Source organism: Camelina sativa, chromosome 17, assembly GCF_000633955.1.
Source record: "Camelina sativa cultivar DH55 chromosome 17, Cs, whole genome shotgun sequence".
NCBI lineage: Eukaryota > Viridiplantae > Streptophyta > Magnoliopsida > Brassicales > Brassicaceae > Camelina > Camelina sativa.
In genome coordinates this window covers 6,466,988-6,481,560 of record NC_025701.1, presented here as the reverse complement: position 1 = coordinate 6,481,560, position 14,573 = coordinate 6,466,988, and the positions used below count along the sequence as shown (strand labels likewise).

Below are 14,573 nucleotides of genomic sequence, written 5' to 3'. Positions count from 1 at the left end.
AATAATACAATATTATATATATATATATATATATATATATATATATATGTCATGGAGCAGCATTTTCTGAACTGTTTTGTGGACAAATTCAATTTGGTTGATATGAATAACCTGTACCTTCAACGGTTCAACAAAAGTTTCAATCCGGTTTTGGACATGTTGATGTATATTGTCATCTATGGGTCATCTCATCTAATACTATTATCAAAGATAAATCTGGATGATCTCTTTTCACCTTTTTGCTATAAATCTCCCTCCCAACAAACAAAACCTTTTCCACTCTTTCTAACAATAACAAAAATAGTATGGAAAAAGAGTTAAAAAGATGGTGGAAGTAGACATATTTAAGCCTGATTTTGGTGAGAACTAGGAGGAATAAAACAAAAGAAACTAAACAAATTTGACTATTTCGTATGGACTATCTAATGGCGTAGAAAGACACACGGAGACGAACACGATTCTTACACAACACACTACTCATGCCTAGGCTACAGACACAAATTTCACCTAAGTGTTAGTACAAAATCTAAACTTAAAAATAATCATAATCTCATAAAACAATTATTTTTGGAATATTTTCAAAATTAGTTTTTCTTTTGGTAAAGATATTTTTTGTAATCCTTTCATAATTTATATCGAAGCAAAATTAACAAATAAACAAATAAATTTTAATTCCTGTATTAGACAATGTAGTTTTTTAACATAAAAATAAAAAAATAAAAAAATAAAATTAACAAATAAATAAATACTGTAAAGTGTGAAAAAAGTGAAGATCACAAAGAAAGGGTTTTTGAGGGGTTTTAACATAAAGAAAAGACTTTTTCGATTTCACATTGGCTAGGCTGTAAGAGTCGGCGGCGGCACCGAGAGAGAGAAACCTCAAAACCCTCAAAACACATCTGAATCCCCCAATTCCCACAAGATCCGATCTTTGTAGACAAAAGAATGGGAATCATATCATCCACAGATCCAAAGACGGAGACTTCAGAGCCCAAATCTCAAACCAACGAAGCTCCGTCAGAGAAACTGACTCCATCGGAGGAACAAGGGAAAGATCAGTCATCCCCGTCGGAGAAACTTGGAGACTCATCAACTGTCTGGAAAGATCCAGAAGAAGGAGCTGGAGGAGATGCAGAGGGTGATGAAGAAGAGGAAGGAGAGTGTGGGTTTTGCTTGTTTATGAAAGGAGGAGGCTGCAAAGACTCGTTTGTTGCTTGGGAAGAGTGTGTGGAGTCAGCTGAGAAGAACAAGGAAGATATTGTTACCAAGTGTATGGAAGTCACCTCGTTGCTTAAGAAGTGTATGGATGAACATTCTGATTACTATCAGCCGATTCTTGCTGCTGAGAAAGCTGCTGAAGCAGAGGTGAAGAAAGAGCTCGAAGCTGAGAAGAAGAAGGAAGAAGTAGAGAAGATCTCGGAAGAGGAGGTGGCTGCGATGAAGCAAGCTCAAGGGTGATTTGAGTGAGGATTTAGGTAAATTTTTTTCATCTAAATGTTCAAAATATTGGAGTTTGGGGATAAAAATTGCTTGTTAGGAACAGAGGAAATTACTTATAATGATCGACCATTTTGATGGTTTAAGTTTCTTCTCTAATTGAATATGCCATTTTGTATGCGAATAAGTTGATTGATTGAGTTCATCTGAATGAATACTCCCTTCTTTTTTTTAGATGATTCCAGAGAGGTTTTTGTTCCCTAAAGGTCATTACTTTGTTGATCCCATGAATGTTTCAGTTGATTCAATAGATATTTTGCTTTAAAGGTCATTACTTTGTTGATACCCATGAATGTTTCAATGATTATTTGTGGTTTGCTTTAGCTATTTCTTCACTTGAATGTGATTTGTTGCTTCTGACACAGTTAAAGGTCAGACCTTTTTGTAGTGGTAAGCTTCTGGTTCCAACATTTTCTAGTTTGTTTGAAGATTTACTTTTGTTGTTGTTGTTGTTGTTGTTGTTTGACTAAGTGATTAAGATACACTAGCATTTCTTTCTCACTTCAATTCATTATCGATCATGTTCTGTTTGGTTGAAGTCTCCTCGAAGATGAGAATCTTTACAAATTCCAGGTTTGCCCTGGCATGTATCGTTTGTAGGGAGATATGAAACATTGCACAACTTCATATCTGTTATCAGCCTCCATACATGACCATATTGTTTTTATTGCTTACCATGCTATTTATATGTTTAATTAAGCTTTCGGCAATCATGTTTAGAAAGAGCTTAGTTGTCAGCAGCCAAGCCAAGTGTGACTAACATTTAGCACTAGCTTAGTTGTTAGCAGCCAAGTATGACTGACATTTAGCACTGCCTTGATCATTTATAGCCTTATAGGGTTGGATCTGAAGGGTTTTTTTTTTTTTTTTTTGCTTGGAATGAGAGAATTCAAAGGCCAGCATTGTCTCTGCATGATTTTCAAGTTACATGAATCTCAAATTCTGTCTTGTGAGTATGTTTTGAAAATATATGATCCGTGTGACAAAAGCCTTTTTCGACTATTCTTGTTCAATGTATATTTTGGTTGGAAACTATAAGTACGAATAGCAAAGTTGAGTAGAATGAATCATACTATACCGTAATGAAGAGTTTAAAGATTATGTTCTTTACACGATTCACCACAATCGAACGAGAATTTTGTGTTATATATGCAATTGATAATCTAAAAAGTTTGATGGGTGGCTTGGTAGATTAAAGTATTAAGTATCCTCGGTCTTCTGAAACTTCTATTAGTCTTAATATTCATCTTACAAGAAAGTGAAATATTAAGGAGCCACCCAGTAAGTGTATTAAGGAGCCACCAAATTTTATTGTACGTAGACACAGATAGAAACATAAGTATGTATTTCTAACAAGTATGAAGAAAATGAACAATTGTGTCTGTGTGTTAAGATTTGGCCGTGTCAGGGTACTAACCGTATTTTCAATATAGGAGTCATATCCAAAAGAATTATGTGAAGGAATTGTAATTATCAAATATTTTAAAAAAAATTGTAATTATCAAATTCCTATGTATATTGTGATTAACAAATCTCCTATTTGTATTGTACTTATCAAATCCCTATAGTGTATATATATTGTAATATTCTCATCTAATGAACTAATTTGTATGTAGGGCAATCGTTATCTCTAAATTGTATCATTCACAAACATATTTCAACCTAAATCCATAACATCCGATCTCTCTCACGGCCGGCATGGGGATAACGTCATCCAGGGATCTGAATCAAGAGAATTCCGATCCCAAATCTCAAAAAATTCCAGTCCAGTCAGAGAAAGTAGGAGATTCGTCAAGTACTCTTTGGAAAGATCAATTACAAGTGTTCATGAAGGGAGGTGCGTGGATGCAAGGAAACATATTGGACTTTTCAAGATTGCGTGGACAACGCTGAGAAGACGAATAAGGAACCTATCTCTACGTGTTATCCGATGTTGCAGAAGTGCATGGAGGCTTACTCTGATTACTATCACCCCTTTCTCGATGCGATGGAAAGTGCTGGAAAACTGATGATGAAGGATTTCTCGCCGTCAACTGTTTCGCGAGATTCAGTGGAATCCCCAAATCAGTTGAAGGCAAAAGAGGAAGAGGAAGAAAAGTTGGTTTTTGGGGTTTATGAGAGAAGGTGGTTGCAAGGAACCATTTAGAGCTTGGGAAGATTGCTTTGATGAAGCTGACAAGAACAAGGAAGATGTCGTCCTTAAGTGTGTGGGAGTTTTTACGAAGATGACCAAGTGTATGGATGCTCACTCTGATTACTATCATCCTTTACTCGCGTCCAAGAAAGCTGCAGAAGAACACATGGAGAATGAGCTCAAGCCTTTCTCTCGGAAACAAGTTGAGGGGGTGTTTGGGTGGATTTACGCATTTGTTATGGTTCCCTTAAATAATTTTTTGTTGAAAAAATGAATACTCTTCATTTTTATATGATTCCATAAATAATTTTCTCTAAATTTATTATTACTTTGTTGATGTCCATGAATGTTTCCGTCAACAAATCTTCTCCTCTTTTTGTGGTTTCCTTAGCTATTTTTCCATTTGAATGTGATTTGTTGCTTCTGAAACAGAAAAGGAAATGTCAGATCTTTTTGTTCTTAATTAGTGATTTGTCTTTTCCAGCATTTTCTATATTGTCTTACATCATGTTGTTTCACTTTGTGCTTAGGATACACTAGCGCTAATCATCTTGCTTCACTTGTGAAGAGGAAAAAAAATGCTAGTGTGGTTTTGTTGGGTGTAAAGTCTCCTCTAAGCCTGCCTTATGTATATGCCATGGATTGAGATATTAATTAGTTTTAAGTTATGTTTTAAATATTAGTTTTAATTATTTCTGATCTTTTAATCGAAATTTTACTAAAGACTTTCTACTTCATCGTCGACCCGATGTTAATTTGTACAAGTCGACGTCTATTACTCTATTAGTGTTGCACAAATTTTTGTTAATCAGAAACAATTAAACGTGAAGCTCCCTTTGTAATATTTATTATGTCGAGCTTATGGAAGATAATGGCAAGTATGTTTCTATCCACAGTTGCACTTCTCCTTGACTTTCCATTAATTCAAGAAAACACACAATTAATCAGAGAAAAAAAAAAAAAAAAAAGGAAAAGTTTTTGTTTTTGGAAACTTTTCCGTACTAAATAAATTAAAAACTTATGCAGAGACAATACTGGCTTGAAAGATTAGTTGAGTTAAACACTTATGCTGAGACATGATCACATCTGCATAAGTTTTTTTTTTTTACTTTAGTTAGGAAAGGTTTCCAAATCAAATTAAAAACCCTCGTCTTTTTTTTTGTTCCTTGAGCTTGTGAAAAGGTTTAGTTTTGGAAACTTTTCCTAACTATAATAAAAATAAAAAAAATTTGAACATGTGGATTTTCTTAAGCTATGTGGATAAAAATATTTTCCTGACTAAATGACATTGAATATCGTCGTCAGGACTAATCTGATTAGAAGATGTGTCACAAAATAAAATAGGTACGTATCGTTCTTCGTTCATATTTTGAGTACTGAAAAACATTTTAAAAAAAAGTTTTGTGTATTTTCTGAATTACGCAAAAATAGGGGTTGTATTTTTTTTAATGAATTTCTCCTCATATTTTGCTTGGTATAAATCAAAATTTGTTTCCTCGTTTCGATCAGTTTCAACTGATTCAGTTATTACAATATTATTTATAGTTTTGGATTCTAAAAAATTTATATATACCAAATTGTGGTTATTTTATTATATAAAAAACTTATATAGATATATTTTTCCCGTGCATTGGTTTATTTCTATTTAGTATAATTAACACTTCTTTTCTAATTTTAATCATTTAGAGCTTATTAATTAACTTCTTTTCATCAATTTTATAAACTGAGTTTTCCTGAAAATTAAATATATATTTTTAAAAATGTAAAGCCGGTGCTTATATGCATGGGTTAATTTGCGTGAGAAGGAACTACTTCCCTCCATAATCTATATAAACCCCTCTTAAGCATAATTTTGTACCTTGGCTCTCTAAAACTCACACAATTTCCCGTAAGCAAAAAAAACGCAGAACCATGGCGAGCGAAGACTGGACGGAGTTGATCATCCGATTCTCAATGAAGCTGCTGAGTGAAGATGGTAAGTTTAAGTGTTTCATGAATCGGAGTAGTACGTAGAATCTTGGGATCTTTCTTCCCATCGTTGATTTATTATATAAAAAACCACAAGTCTCTCGCCACATCACGGTGGGAGATATTTGTCAAGAGCTCTGAGTCAATCGTCATCTTCATCCAAGAGACAAGCAAAGCATTGATCGTTAGCCAATCTTCCAGATCCGGTGAACCCGCTTGTGGTTGAGGAATGGTTCCATCAAGGAAACCAAACTTCTTTCGTGAACGCAAGGCTGTCTTGAAACCACACGCCCATTCATCATAATTGTTTGTCTTCAAAATCGGATGGGAGATCACAGCTCCAGAATTGTCAGCCGCCGTCAAATCATACGGCGAGATCGTCCTTCTCACCTCAGCCACTACCGGAGGCGCTTGAGCAACAGTCACAATCGGAGGTGCTTGAGTTTCAGCCATTACTTGACAGTGAATTTAGCAAAGACAGATTTAGAAAAGAAAACCAGGATTACGCTCTGATACCATGATAAAACTTAGACAAGAAGCAGAGATTGTGTTTTGTTGTCTTAATCTTATTCAGGCGATAAAAGCCAGTACTTATACAAGAAGAAGATGAAACCTAATTAAAAGAGCTTACAAAGGAAAAGACTAAAATGGGGCAAATAAATATTGACTAAACCCATTGACTAAACTCTAATCGATGTACGTAAGTAATATAAAGTAGCAACATCTTCAACATGTTTCTCGGTATCACTGGGGCGAAGACGACTGGTGGCTCAATTGCTGTAAGGATCTTATCAGAGAGTTAGCCTCAAAAATCCTCAGCACGCCAAAGGATGCACGGATTCCAAAGACCTACGTACGAGCAGAAGGATCAAGATCCCAAACGGATGATATTGACGAAAGGTCCGAATCAGAGGCAGCATATGGAAGACTTAAAGGGACGAATCCAGAGATCATTCCCAGCTCACTTCCCGACGCTAGCTAGCTGAACAAGTCTTAAAGGAACGTCGAACATATAGCTTCCGGCTCTGTTTTTCTTTCTGCAGGTTCACTGTATTTTTCATTCGTCTCTTCTTCTCTGATCGCATAGAAACATATTATGTTACGCAACTTTAGTTAGATTTATAACTGATCGAAAGAAGATGATAAGAAAACCCAAGATCTTTGAGCCCTCTCTCTTGGTAATTAATAATACTCTTAAGTCTCTAAATTGTAAATCACAAGAGTTCTCTCTATCGTTGATGATTTGGTCAATTTGCTGAAGCACCCCTCTTCTCACCAATCCGTATAATGAGATCGCCATTTCCAATCTAGGGTCAATATTTTCTTCTTCCAAAACTGCTCATCCTGTAAATTAAAGACGACGAAGACGAGCAAGAAATATATGAGTGCCCAGTAGCTGCAAACACAATACAAGTAAAAATGATTAGATTCATGTTCGCAACTTGTCAACGTAATGTTTTCTTTTAATCGAAACCAGAGGTATTTGTCTATAAATTGAGAATTGACTGAAATTAAACACTATATAACTGGAATAATATCATTTATTAGCCTCTTATAGGATAAACAAAATACACATTATGTAATATACTCCACTGTCGATTATTAGATATAAAAATATTAATATACTGTAGTAGATTACTAGTATTCAATTTTACAGATAACCATTTTAGTCATATTTACTACCATTACTTACAAAAGAGACATTATATATAATACCATGTATTTTCTATATAATACTGTTCTATTTAAATAATATTATAATTATATGAAAGTTTTGAAAAAAAGTTAAAGTAAATAGATGAATTTGCAATTTTCATAAATAAAATTTGCTTAAACTAAAATGAAAATTTAGAATATTCTTTTTCAGAAAAAAAAAAAAAATACGTTAGGGTGAAAAACACATCTATTATACTATAGGTTTTGCTTTTATTTTGGAGGTAAATATAGATAAATACATTTGGAAACAGTCTCCTCCGCCTCTGTTAAAATTGTAATTATCAAATGTATGTTAGAATATTGAGAGGAAGAAGAAAAGAAATAGAACAAAACAGAGCAAGAGACAAAGTCTCTTCTCTTTTAAGAAGACAAGAACGAAATCTGAAATTTATATTTACAATGAAACTTGTTTTCTTTTGTTTTACAACACACTACACTTATATATAAGTTGTACGGTCGTAACCGTTGGTAACTTGTCACAACCGACAACTTGAAACAACAGATCTAATGACACACCTGTATACACACCTCTTCACTAACTATAGACACATTGTTCATTTAATTATAGAACATAATAAGACCAAACTCAATTACAAACTAACAGTCCCCCTTAATTGAGTTATGGTCTAAAACCTAGTGTCTCAAATCTTCAACCCTTTGGGTTTACTCTTTCCCAAGTTGCAACATGTGTGTAACTACTTCTTCATCTTCAAGCCTCATACGCTCATCATAGTATTTGAGCGACAAGCTTATGGATATGTTCATTTCTTGTTCATTGAACCTGCCAGCTTTCTCCACATATCTTTAAAATTTTTTTCCAAATGCACATCATGACGTATATTCCATGATCTTCTGTCACTTCTACTGCGAATGTTCTGGCAACCTTCTTCCACTCACTCTTTCTTCGTTTTTCACAGCTTTCATCTCCATAGTCAATATCCTTCTTCCTTGAGGATCATTTATGGAACAGCGATTGAAATACCTCTTTGATGATCTTCTCTCCTTGGCTTGTCATCACTTGGATAATCCCTTTACCTTTTGCAACTGCTTACTTCTCCCTTTTCTCTCTTAGGGTAAACAGCTACTTTCTTGCTTGGTGTCTCCCTTTGAACACCATCAGATTCATCACATCTCCGTGACGTCTTGTGCGTGAAACGTTTTCACGTCTTCTTCGAACAAGTTTCACAACTACAACTCCACATCTGTTTACGCATCCATTATCTCCATTGTCTTTTGAGAAGATTTGTTATCTCCTTCATGCCTTTGGAGTTTCACGTCCTACTTGTGAATATGTTGTAAAATTGATGGTGCTCCATCTTGTCACCACCGCTCTTTCTCTATATCTTCTTCTTCTATTTTCTTTTCTTACATCTCAGCCATCGTAAAGTCACATCAAAACTTCTCCATTGACATAACAGATCCACTTGGTTTCCTTTCACCGATCCGTTTAATCTCCCCCACCGCATACGGTGATGCTAACTGCCAACTACGATCCTCCATTGTTAACGACATCTTCCCGATCTTAGGCGGCTTCTGAAGATTTCTTACGTGAACCACACTTCTTACACAACCATTGAGTAATCCACTGAGGGCTAGTCACAACAACGGCAGTACGACACACCCACGGAATATTCTGTTTTTTTTCGGTTTATCACCATTGATGGCTGTCTCCCTCTTTCTCTTCTAGCAGCGGAATTCTTCTAATTTTTGTTTTGCTTTGATAGGTTCCAAGACCAACATAAGCTCTGATACCATGTTAGAATATTAAGAAGAAGAAGAAAAGAAATAGAACAAAACAGAGCAAGAGACAAAGTCTCTTCTCTTTTAAGAAGACAAGAACGAAATCTGAAATTTATATTTACAATGAAACTTGTTTTGTTTTACAACACACCACACTTATATATAAGTTGTACGGTCGTAACCGTTGGTAACTTGTCACAACCGACAACTTGAAACAACACATCTAATGACACACCTGTATACACACCTCTTCACTAACTATAGACACATTGTTCATTTAATTATAGAACATAATAAGACCAAACTCAATTACAAACTAACAATGTAAAGGTTAAAATATATTTTTCATAAGATCCGATCTCTCTCTCACACAGGTCACGGCATGGGAATCACGTCATCAGCAGATCTGAAACCGGAGAATCCCAATCCCAAATCTCAAAACAACTCAGAGGAATTGGGAGATGATGATTCGTCGTCGTCAAGTGTTTGGCGAGATCGATTACGAGAGTTTATGGAAGAAGGTGGTGGTTGCAAAGAATCATATAATGTTTTTCGAGATTGCACTGAAGAAGCTGAGAAGAACAATGAAAGTATCGGTAAGTGTTTGCCGATGCTGAACAAGTGTATGGAGGCCCATTCCGATTACTATCAACCTATTCTCGCAGCCGAGAAAGCTGCTTTAGAACGGTTAACCAAGGGTTTCAACAAGCTCCCAACGGTTGGGAAAGTTTCAGATCATCAACAAAACGACGAGGAAGAAGAAGAAGAAGAAGAGAGGGTATTAGCTTTCCTCAAAGGTGGTGCTTGCAAAGATTCCTTTATGGCTTGGCTTGATTGTTCTGAGGAAGCTGAGAGAAACAAACAAGATTTCATCACTAAGTGTGCTCGAGTCTCTGCTACGTTATCCAAGTGTTTGGATGATCATTCTGATTACTATCATCCGGTTCTCACTTTGGCTAAAACTGCTGAAGAACACATGGAGAAGGAGCTCGAAGCTTTTTCTCTCCCGGAAGCAAGCTTACACATGGAGAAGGAGCTCGAAGGTTTTTTTTTTGTTTTTAATGTTTTGAAAATATATGATTGGTGTGACAGTCTTGTTCACCACATTCTTTCAAAAGATATGATTGATTGCAAACTAGGATCAGAGACCGTTCGCAAATTAGGTACGAAGAGTTTCAAAGTTGAATAGAAAGAATCATATAGACTGAAATGAACAATCTGAAGAATATGTTTTTTTTTACGAGAATTTACCACTAGTGATCGAACCTTATGTGTTACCATCTGACAGAACAAAAAAGAAGAAGAAGAGAGACTGTGTAAACAGTTTAATGGGCTTTGGTAGCTAAAGAGTATTGTATATTCACGGGTATTCTGAAACTACTAATCGTCTTTATCATCATCTTCATCGTAGTTGAACGGTAATGGAACCGACTTGAAAGCTCGGTATTTCCCGACATTGTTCAAATGCTCGTTCTCTAATCTGTTTTTTTCCACAATCCAAACAAAAACAGAGCGTTACTAATTGGAATGTTAATGCAACACATTTTGTGGTTGTCAGTGTAATTTGAGTTTTGAAGTTTTTTTTTTTTCACCTGAAGAAGTTCCATATACCACGACGAATGATCTCAAGACTAGCCACAATGCTAACCATCGTCTGTCTATGCATGAAGGAAAAGTGGAAGTCCAGAACCGTCTGGATCCACGCAAATCTCAGCAGGACATTCAGAACCTGGTACATGTTCCAAGATCAGTTGCTATAAAAACATCGTTTACTTGATGATGAAAAAGTGTTCTTGAGACTCACCATGGCTATGAAGTATACTTTCTTCTGAGGAACGAGGAGTTTATCTCGAAGCCAACGGTTTTTGGATTTCCTGTTTAGAAGACCCCAATCATGGACAAAGTCCCACCAAGTGCAGAATATTGCAGCTATAAATGAGGAGACAGCGGCTAAAACCCTCCACGCGACTTGACCTTTTTGGATGCTGTAAGCCGTTCTCAAGCAAACCGCCACTATAGTCAAGAAGTACTTGAGTCCGTTGTACCCTTGTTCCGGGTTTTTTTCCTCAACTAGCCGTCTCAGGCACTGTATGAGTAACAAGGTTTCGTTATGGACTGCTAAAATTTTGGATTTTTATTTTTGAGGGCAGTAACTATCTACCTGAAGGAGGCGTGAGACATAAGGGATGACAGCAACAATGAAGAAGAAAGTGTTGTAGACATCAGATTCTTTGCAAGTGCTTTTTCTTTTTGCGAAGTCTCCCCAACCATAGTAACATATANACGAAGAGTTTCAAAGTTGAATAGAAAGAATCATATAGACTGAAATGAACAATCTGAAGAATATGTTTTTTTTTACGAGAATTTACCACTAGTGATCGAACCTTATGTGTTACCATCTGACAGAACAAAAAAGAAGAAGAAGAGAGACTGTGTAAACAGTTTAATGGGCTTTGGTAGCTAAAGAGTATTGTATATTCACGGGTATTCTGAAACTACTAATCGTCTTTATCATCATCTTCATCGTAGTTGAACGGTAATGGAACCGACTTGAAAGCTCGGTATTTCCCGACATTGTTCAAATGCTCGTTCTCTAATCTGTTTTTTTCCACAATCCAAACAAAAACAGAGCGTTACTAATTGGAATGTTAATGCAACACATTTTGTGGTTGTCAGTGTAATTTGAGTTTTGAAGTTTTTTTTTTTTCACCTGAAGAAGTTCCATATACCACGACGAATGATCTCAAGACTAGCCACAATGCTAACCATCGTCTGTCTATGCATGAAGGAAAAGTGGAAGTCCAGAACCGTCTGGATCCACGCAAATCTCAGCAGGACATTCAGAACCTGGTACATGTTCCAAGATCAGTTGCTATAAAAACATCGTTTACTTGATGATGAAAAAGTGTTCTTGAGACTCACCATGGCTATGAAGTATACTTTCTTCTGAGGAACGAGGAGTTTATCTCGAAGCCAACGGTTTTTGGATTTCCTGTTTAGAAGACCCCAATCATGGACAAAGTCCCACCAAGTGCAGAATATTGCAGCTATAAATGAGGAGACAGCGGCTAAAACCCTCCACGCGACTTGACCTTTTTGGATGCTGTAAGCCGTTCTCAAGCAAACCGCCACTATAGTCAAGAAGTACTTGAGTCCGTTGTACCCTTGTTCCGGGTTTTTTTCCTCAACTAGCCGTCTCAGGCACTGTATGAGTAACAAGGTTTCGTTATGGACTGCTAAAATTTTGGATTTTTATTTTTGAGGGCAGTAACTATCTACCTGAAGGAGGCGTGAGACATAAGGGATGACAGCAACAATGAAGAAGAAAGTGTTGTAGACATCAGATTCTTTGCAAGTGCTTTTTCTTTTTGCGAAGTCTCCCCAACCATAGTAACATATATAGAACTCGATGCTTCGAAGCGCTTGAACCTGGCTAGTTAATTGATCTCCCAAGAAGAAATCAGGCAATGTAACCTGCATGGGAAAAGGACGGTCAATACCTAACTAGAATAGGAATTTTACAGCATTCTATTTGGTTGATGAGCTTATTTCATCTCTGATTAATTACCTTGTAAAGTGGAGCGGCAAGGCAATGAAACAGACAAGTGAGGAAGAAATAGCGGCTCGAGCGGTAAAAGTAGTTGAATGGCAGGATTAGAATCATGAACATAGCCTGTTAAAGTAGATCGAAAACACAAATCACAGAGTTACTATGCAATTTTTTATAGTAAAAAAACCTTAAAAACTCGTATTTCCGGGTTTGGGGACTTACAACAAGTAGGATAAGAGGAAGAAGTTCAGTTTTGGCTTTATAGTCTTTCGTTTTGGGGTCTGCCTCCATGTCAAGATTGGCGAGAACACAAAGCAATGCAAACACTCCAATGCTGAAACCAACAAGCAGGACTTGTCTGTATCCAAGTTCAGTACCTTGCTTGAACCCAAATATGAAGGAATAGTTTACTCGGTATCGCCTCCAATAGTATATATTACCAGCATACATGATGATGTGCAGCACGATAAACCCGAATAAACTGCAAGCAACAGGAACATTCTAAACAACACATTCCAACACAAATGCTCGATATATAACTTCTTAAGATGGCCAAGTTACTAAGCTCTTACCTATAAAGAGGGAACATAGTATTCATGTATTCCTTCTGGCCTTCTTTTTCCAAGAGATTTCGGGTACGGATGATGGCGACAAGAGCCACTATAAGAGAGAAAACGCATCCAGCCGTGAAACCTGAAACCAAATTTCCTCATAAGCACCACAAAGTTTGAAAAATACAAATTGTTATGCAAGTTAATGATTTGTTTACCTGTAGAAAATGTAGTTCTATGTCTCTCTCGTTTTGCTGTAGGTCGTAGAATGTTCATTGCTTTAGCTCGATTAGCATTAGCAAAATGCTTTATAAATGTTGCTTCAACACGCTCCATGAGTCTCATAACCTGTCATAACAGAGCATGGATACGTGAATTGAAAAAACAGAGGAATTGATGAAGTTTACTTATCCAAATAAGAAAATTAATCTCATAAAACATCTTTTTACCTCATCAGAGCTTCCCAAGGTTGAACTATCAACCACTTTCATGTAAGTCCTCGTTGCACCTCTCGACGTTATCTATAAATAAAAAGACATTTCGTCGAACACATTACAGTCATTCTTCTGAAACATATAAAACCCTCCACAAAATCAAAAAAATCTCAAATCTTACCTTATCATACTTCTTCAATATCTTCGAAAACGCCAATACATTCAAAAAACTGCATAAAAATTATCAAAAACTCAAAATCAAAAAACCCATCAAAAAGAAAAATTCAAACTTTAAAGAAAAAAACACAAACGAACCTATAGCTTTTGAGAAGGCGAAGCTTATGATAAAACTCAATGAAAGCACGTTTGAGACTCTCTTCGACTTTCATCAGATTCTCTCTGCTGAATTTTAACTCAGTGTGATTCGGTACTTTGAGAACTCCTTTAATGGTTGAACGAGGCGTCTCTTTTGTGTTGTTGATCTTGACTCGATCAAGAACTTCGAGCGGAGCTGGTCTCGCTGCTCTCATTCTACTCGTAGTTACGTCGTTGACTGCTCCGGATGAAACCACCGAGGTTTCGTTTTCTTCTTCTTCTTCTTCGTCTTCATCAACTTCCATTAGCCCAGCTCTGCTCGAGCCTCCTTCTTGTATAACTTCCAAGTGCTCTTGACTTCGAATTTTCACTACAAATTTGAAATTTTTCGGTTTGGTATAAATTACGGTAACATAAAATTTAAATTAAACCGGGAATTAAATTTAACCAATTCTAATCCGGTTTTGGTACAGTGCCGTGTATAAAATGATCTAGCTTGCATGTAACCAAAACGTTTAGATGTTCAAAACCAGATTATTTAATTATATTATGAAGATATCATAAAAAATCCAAACGTATTAAAACAAAATTTAAAAAAAAAAAAAAACAGTTCAGTAGGTAGTATATGACTCAGATTCAAGTGGACAAAATAAAAAAATCATTAAAAA

The 14,573-nt window shown here is 36.1% G+C and overlaps 4 protein-coding genes across 4 annotated transcripts in view; 2 read left to right on the top strand and 2 right to left on the bottom strand.

Annotated features, from left to right (window-relative positions):
- LOC104755700 lies at positions 792–3,873 on the top strand. The gene is made up of 2 exons (XM_010478137.2): positions 792–1,475; positions 3,114–3,873. The coding sequence occupies exon 1, from the start codon at positions 946–948 to the stop codon at positions 1,456–1,458; it is 513 nt and encodes a 170-aa protein (XP_010476439.1). The 5' UTR covers positions 792–945; the 3' UTR covers positions 1,459–1,475; positions 3,114–3,873.
- On the top strand, positions 9,438–10,264 carry LOC104759211. Its single transcript, XM_010482166.1, has one exon. The coding sequence runs from the start codon at positions 9,438–9,440 to the stop codon at positions 10,242–10,244; it is 807 nt and encodes a 268-aa protein (XP_010480468.1). The 3' UTR covers positions 10,245–10,264.
- LOC104755699 (phosphate transporter PHO1 homolog 3) lies at positions 11,353–14,305 on the bottom strand. The gene is made up of 11 exons (XM_010478135.2): positions 13,906–14,305; positions 13,772–13,820; positions 13,606–13,677; positions 13,375–13,504; positions 13,178–13,298; positions 12,828–13,086; positions 12,624–12,728; positions 12,335–12,529; positions 11,978–12,259; positions 11,766–11,902; positions 11,353–11,653 (listed from the first exon to the last, which is right to left on the bottom strand). Exons 1-11 carry the CDS (start codon positions 14,208–14,210, stop codon positions 11,554–11,556), a joined length of 1,755 nt encoding a protein of 584 aa, XP_010476437.1. The 5' UTR covers positions 14,211–14,305; the 3' UTR covers positions 11,353–11,553.
- The window catches only part of LOC104759210 (phosphate transporter PHO1 homolog 3-like), a 7,582-nt gene continuing 7,367 nt past the window's right edge, over positions 14,359–14,573 (bottom strand). The window contains exon 5 of the mRNA XM_010482164.2: positions 14,359–14,400. Coding sequence (XP_010480466.1) covers positions 14,359–14,400 — 42 coding nt within the window. The remainder of the gene's footprint in view (positions 14,401–14,573) is intronic.

Excerpts from the sequence above, each read along its gene's own strand:
- LOC104759211 (XM_010482166.1), top strand. The coding sequence starts at position 9,438 with ATGGGAATCACGTCATCAGCAGATCTGAAACCGGAGAATCCCAATCCC.
- LOC104755700 (XM_010478137.2), top strand. The coding sequence starts at position 946 with ATGGGAATCATATCATCCACAGATCCAAAGACGGAGACTTCAGAGCCC.
- LOC104755699 (XM_010478135.2), bottom strand. The coding sequence starts at position 14,210 with ATGGAAGTTGATGAAGACGAAGAAGAAGAAGAAGAAAACGAAACCTCG. Across the intron at positions 13,505-13,605 it reads CCTTGGGAAGCTCTGATGAG|GTTATGAGACTCATGGAGCG; the intron begins GTAAAAAGATGT and ends CTGTTATGACAG. Across the intron at positions 11,903-11,977 it reads AAGTATACTTCATAGCCATG|GTTCTGAATGTCCTGCTGAG; the intron begins GTGAGTCTCAAG and ends AACATGTACCAG.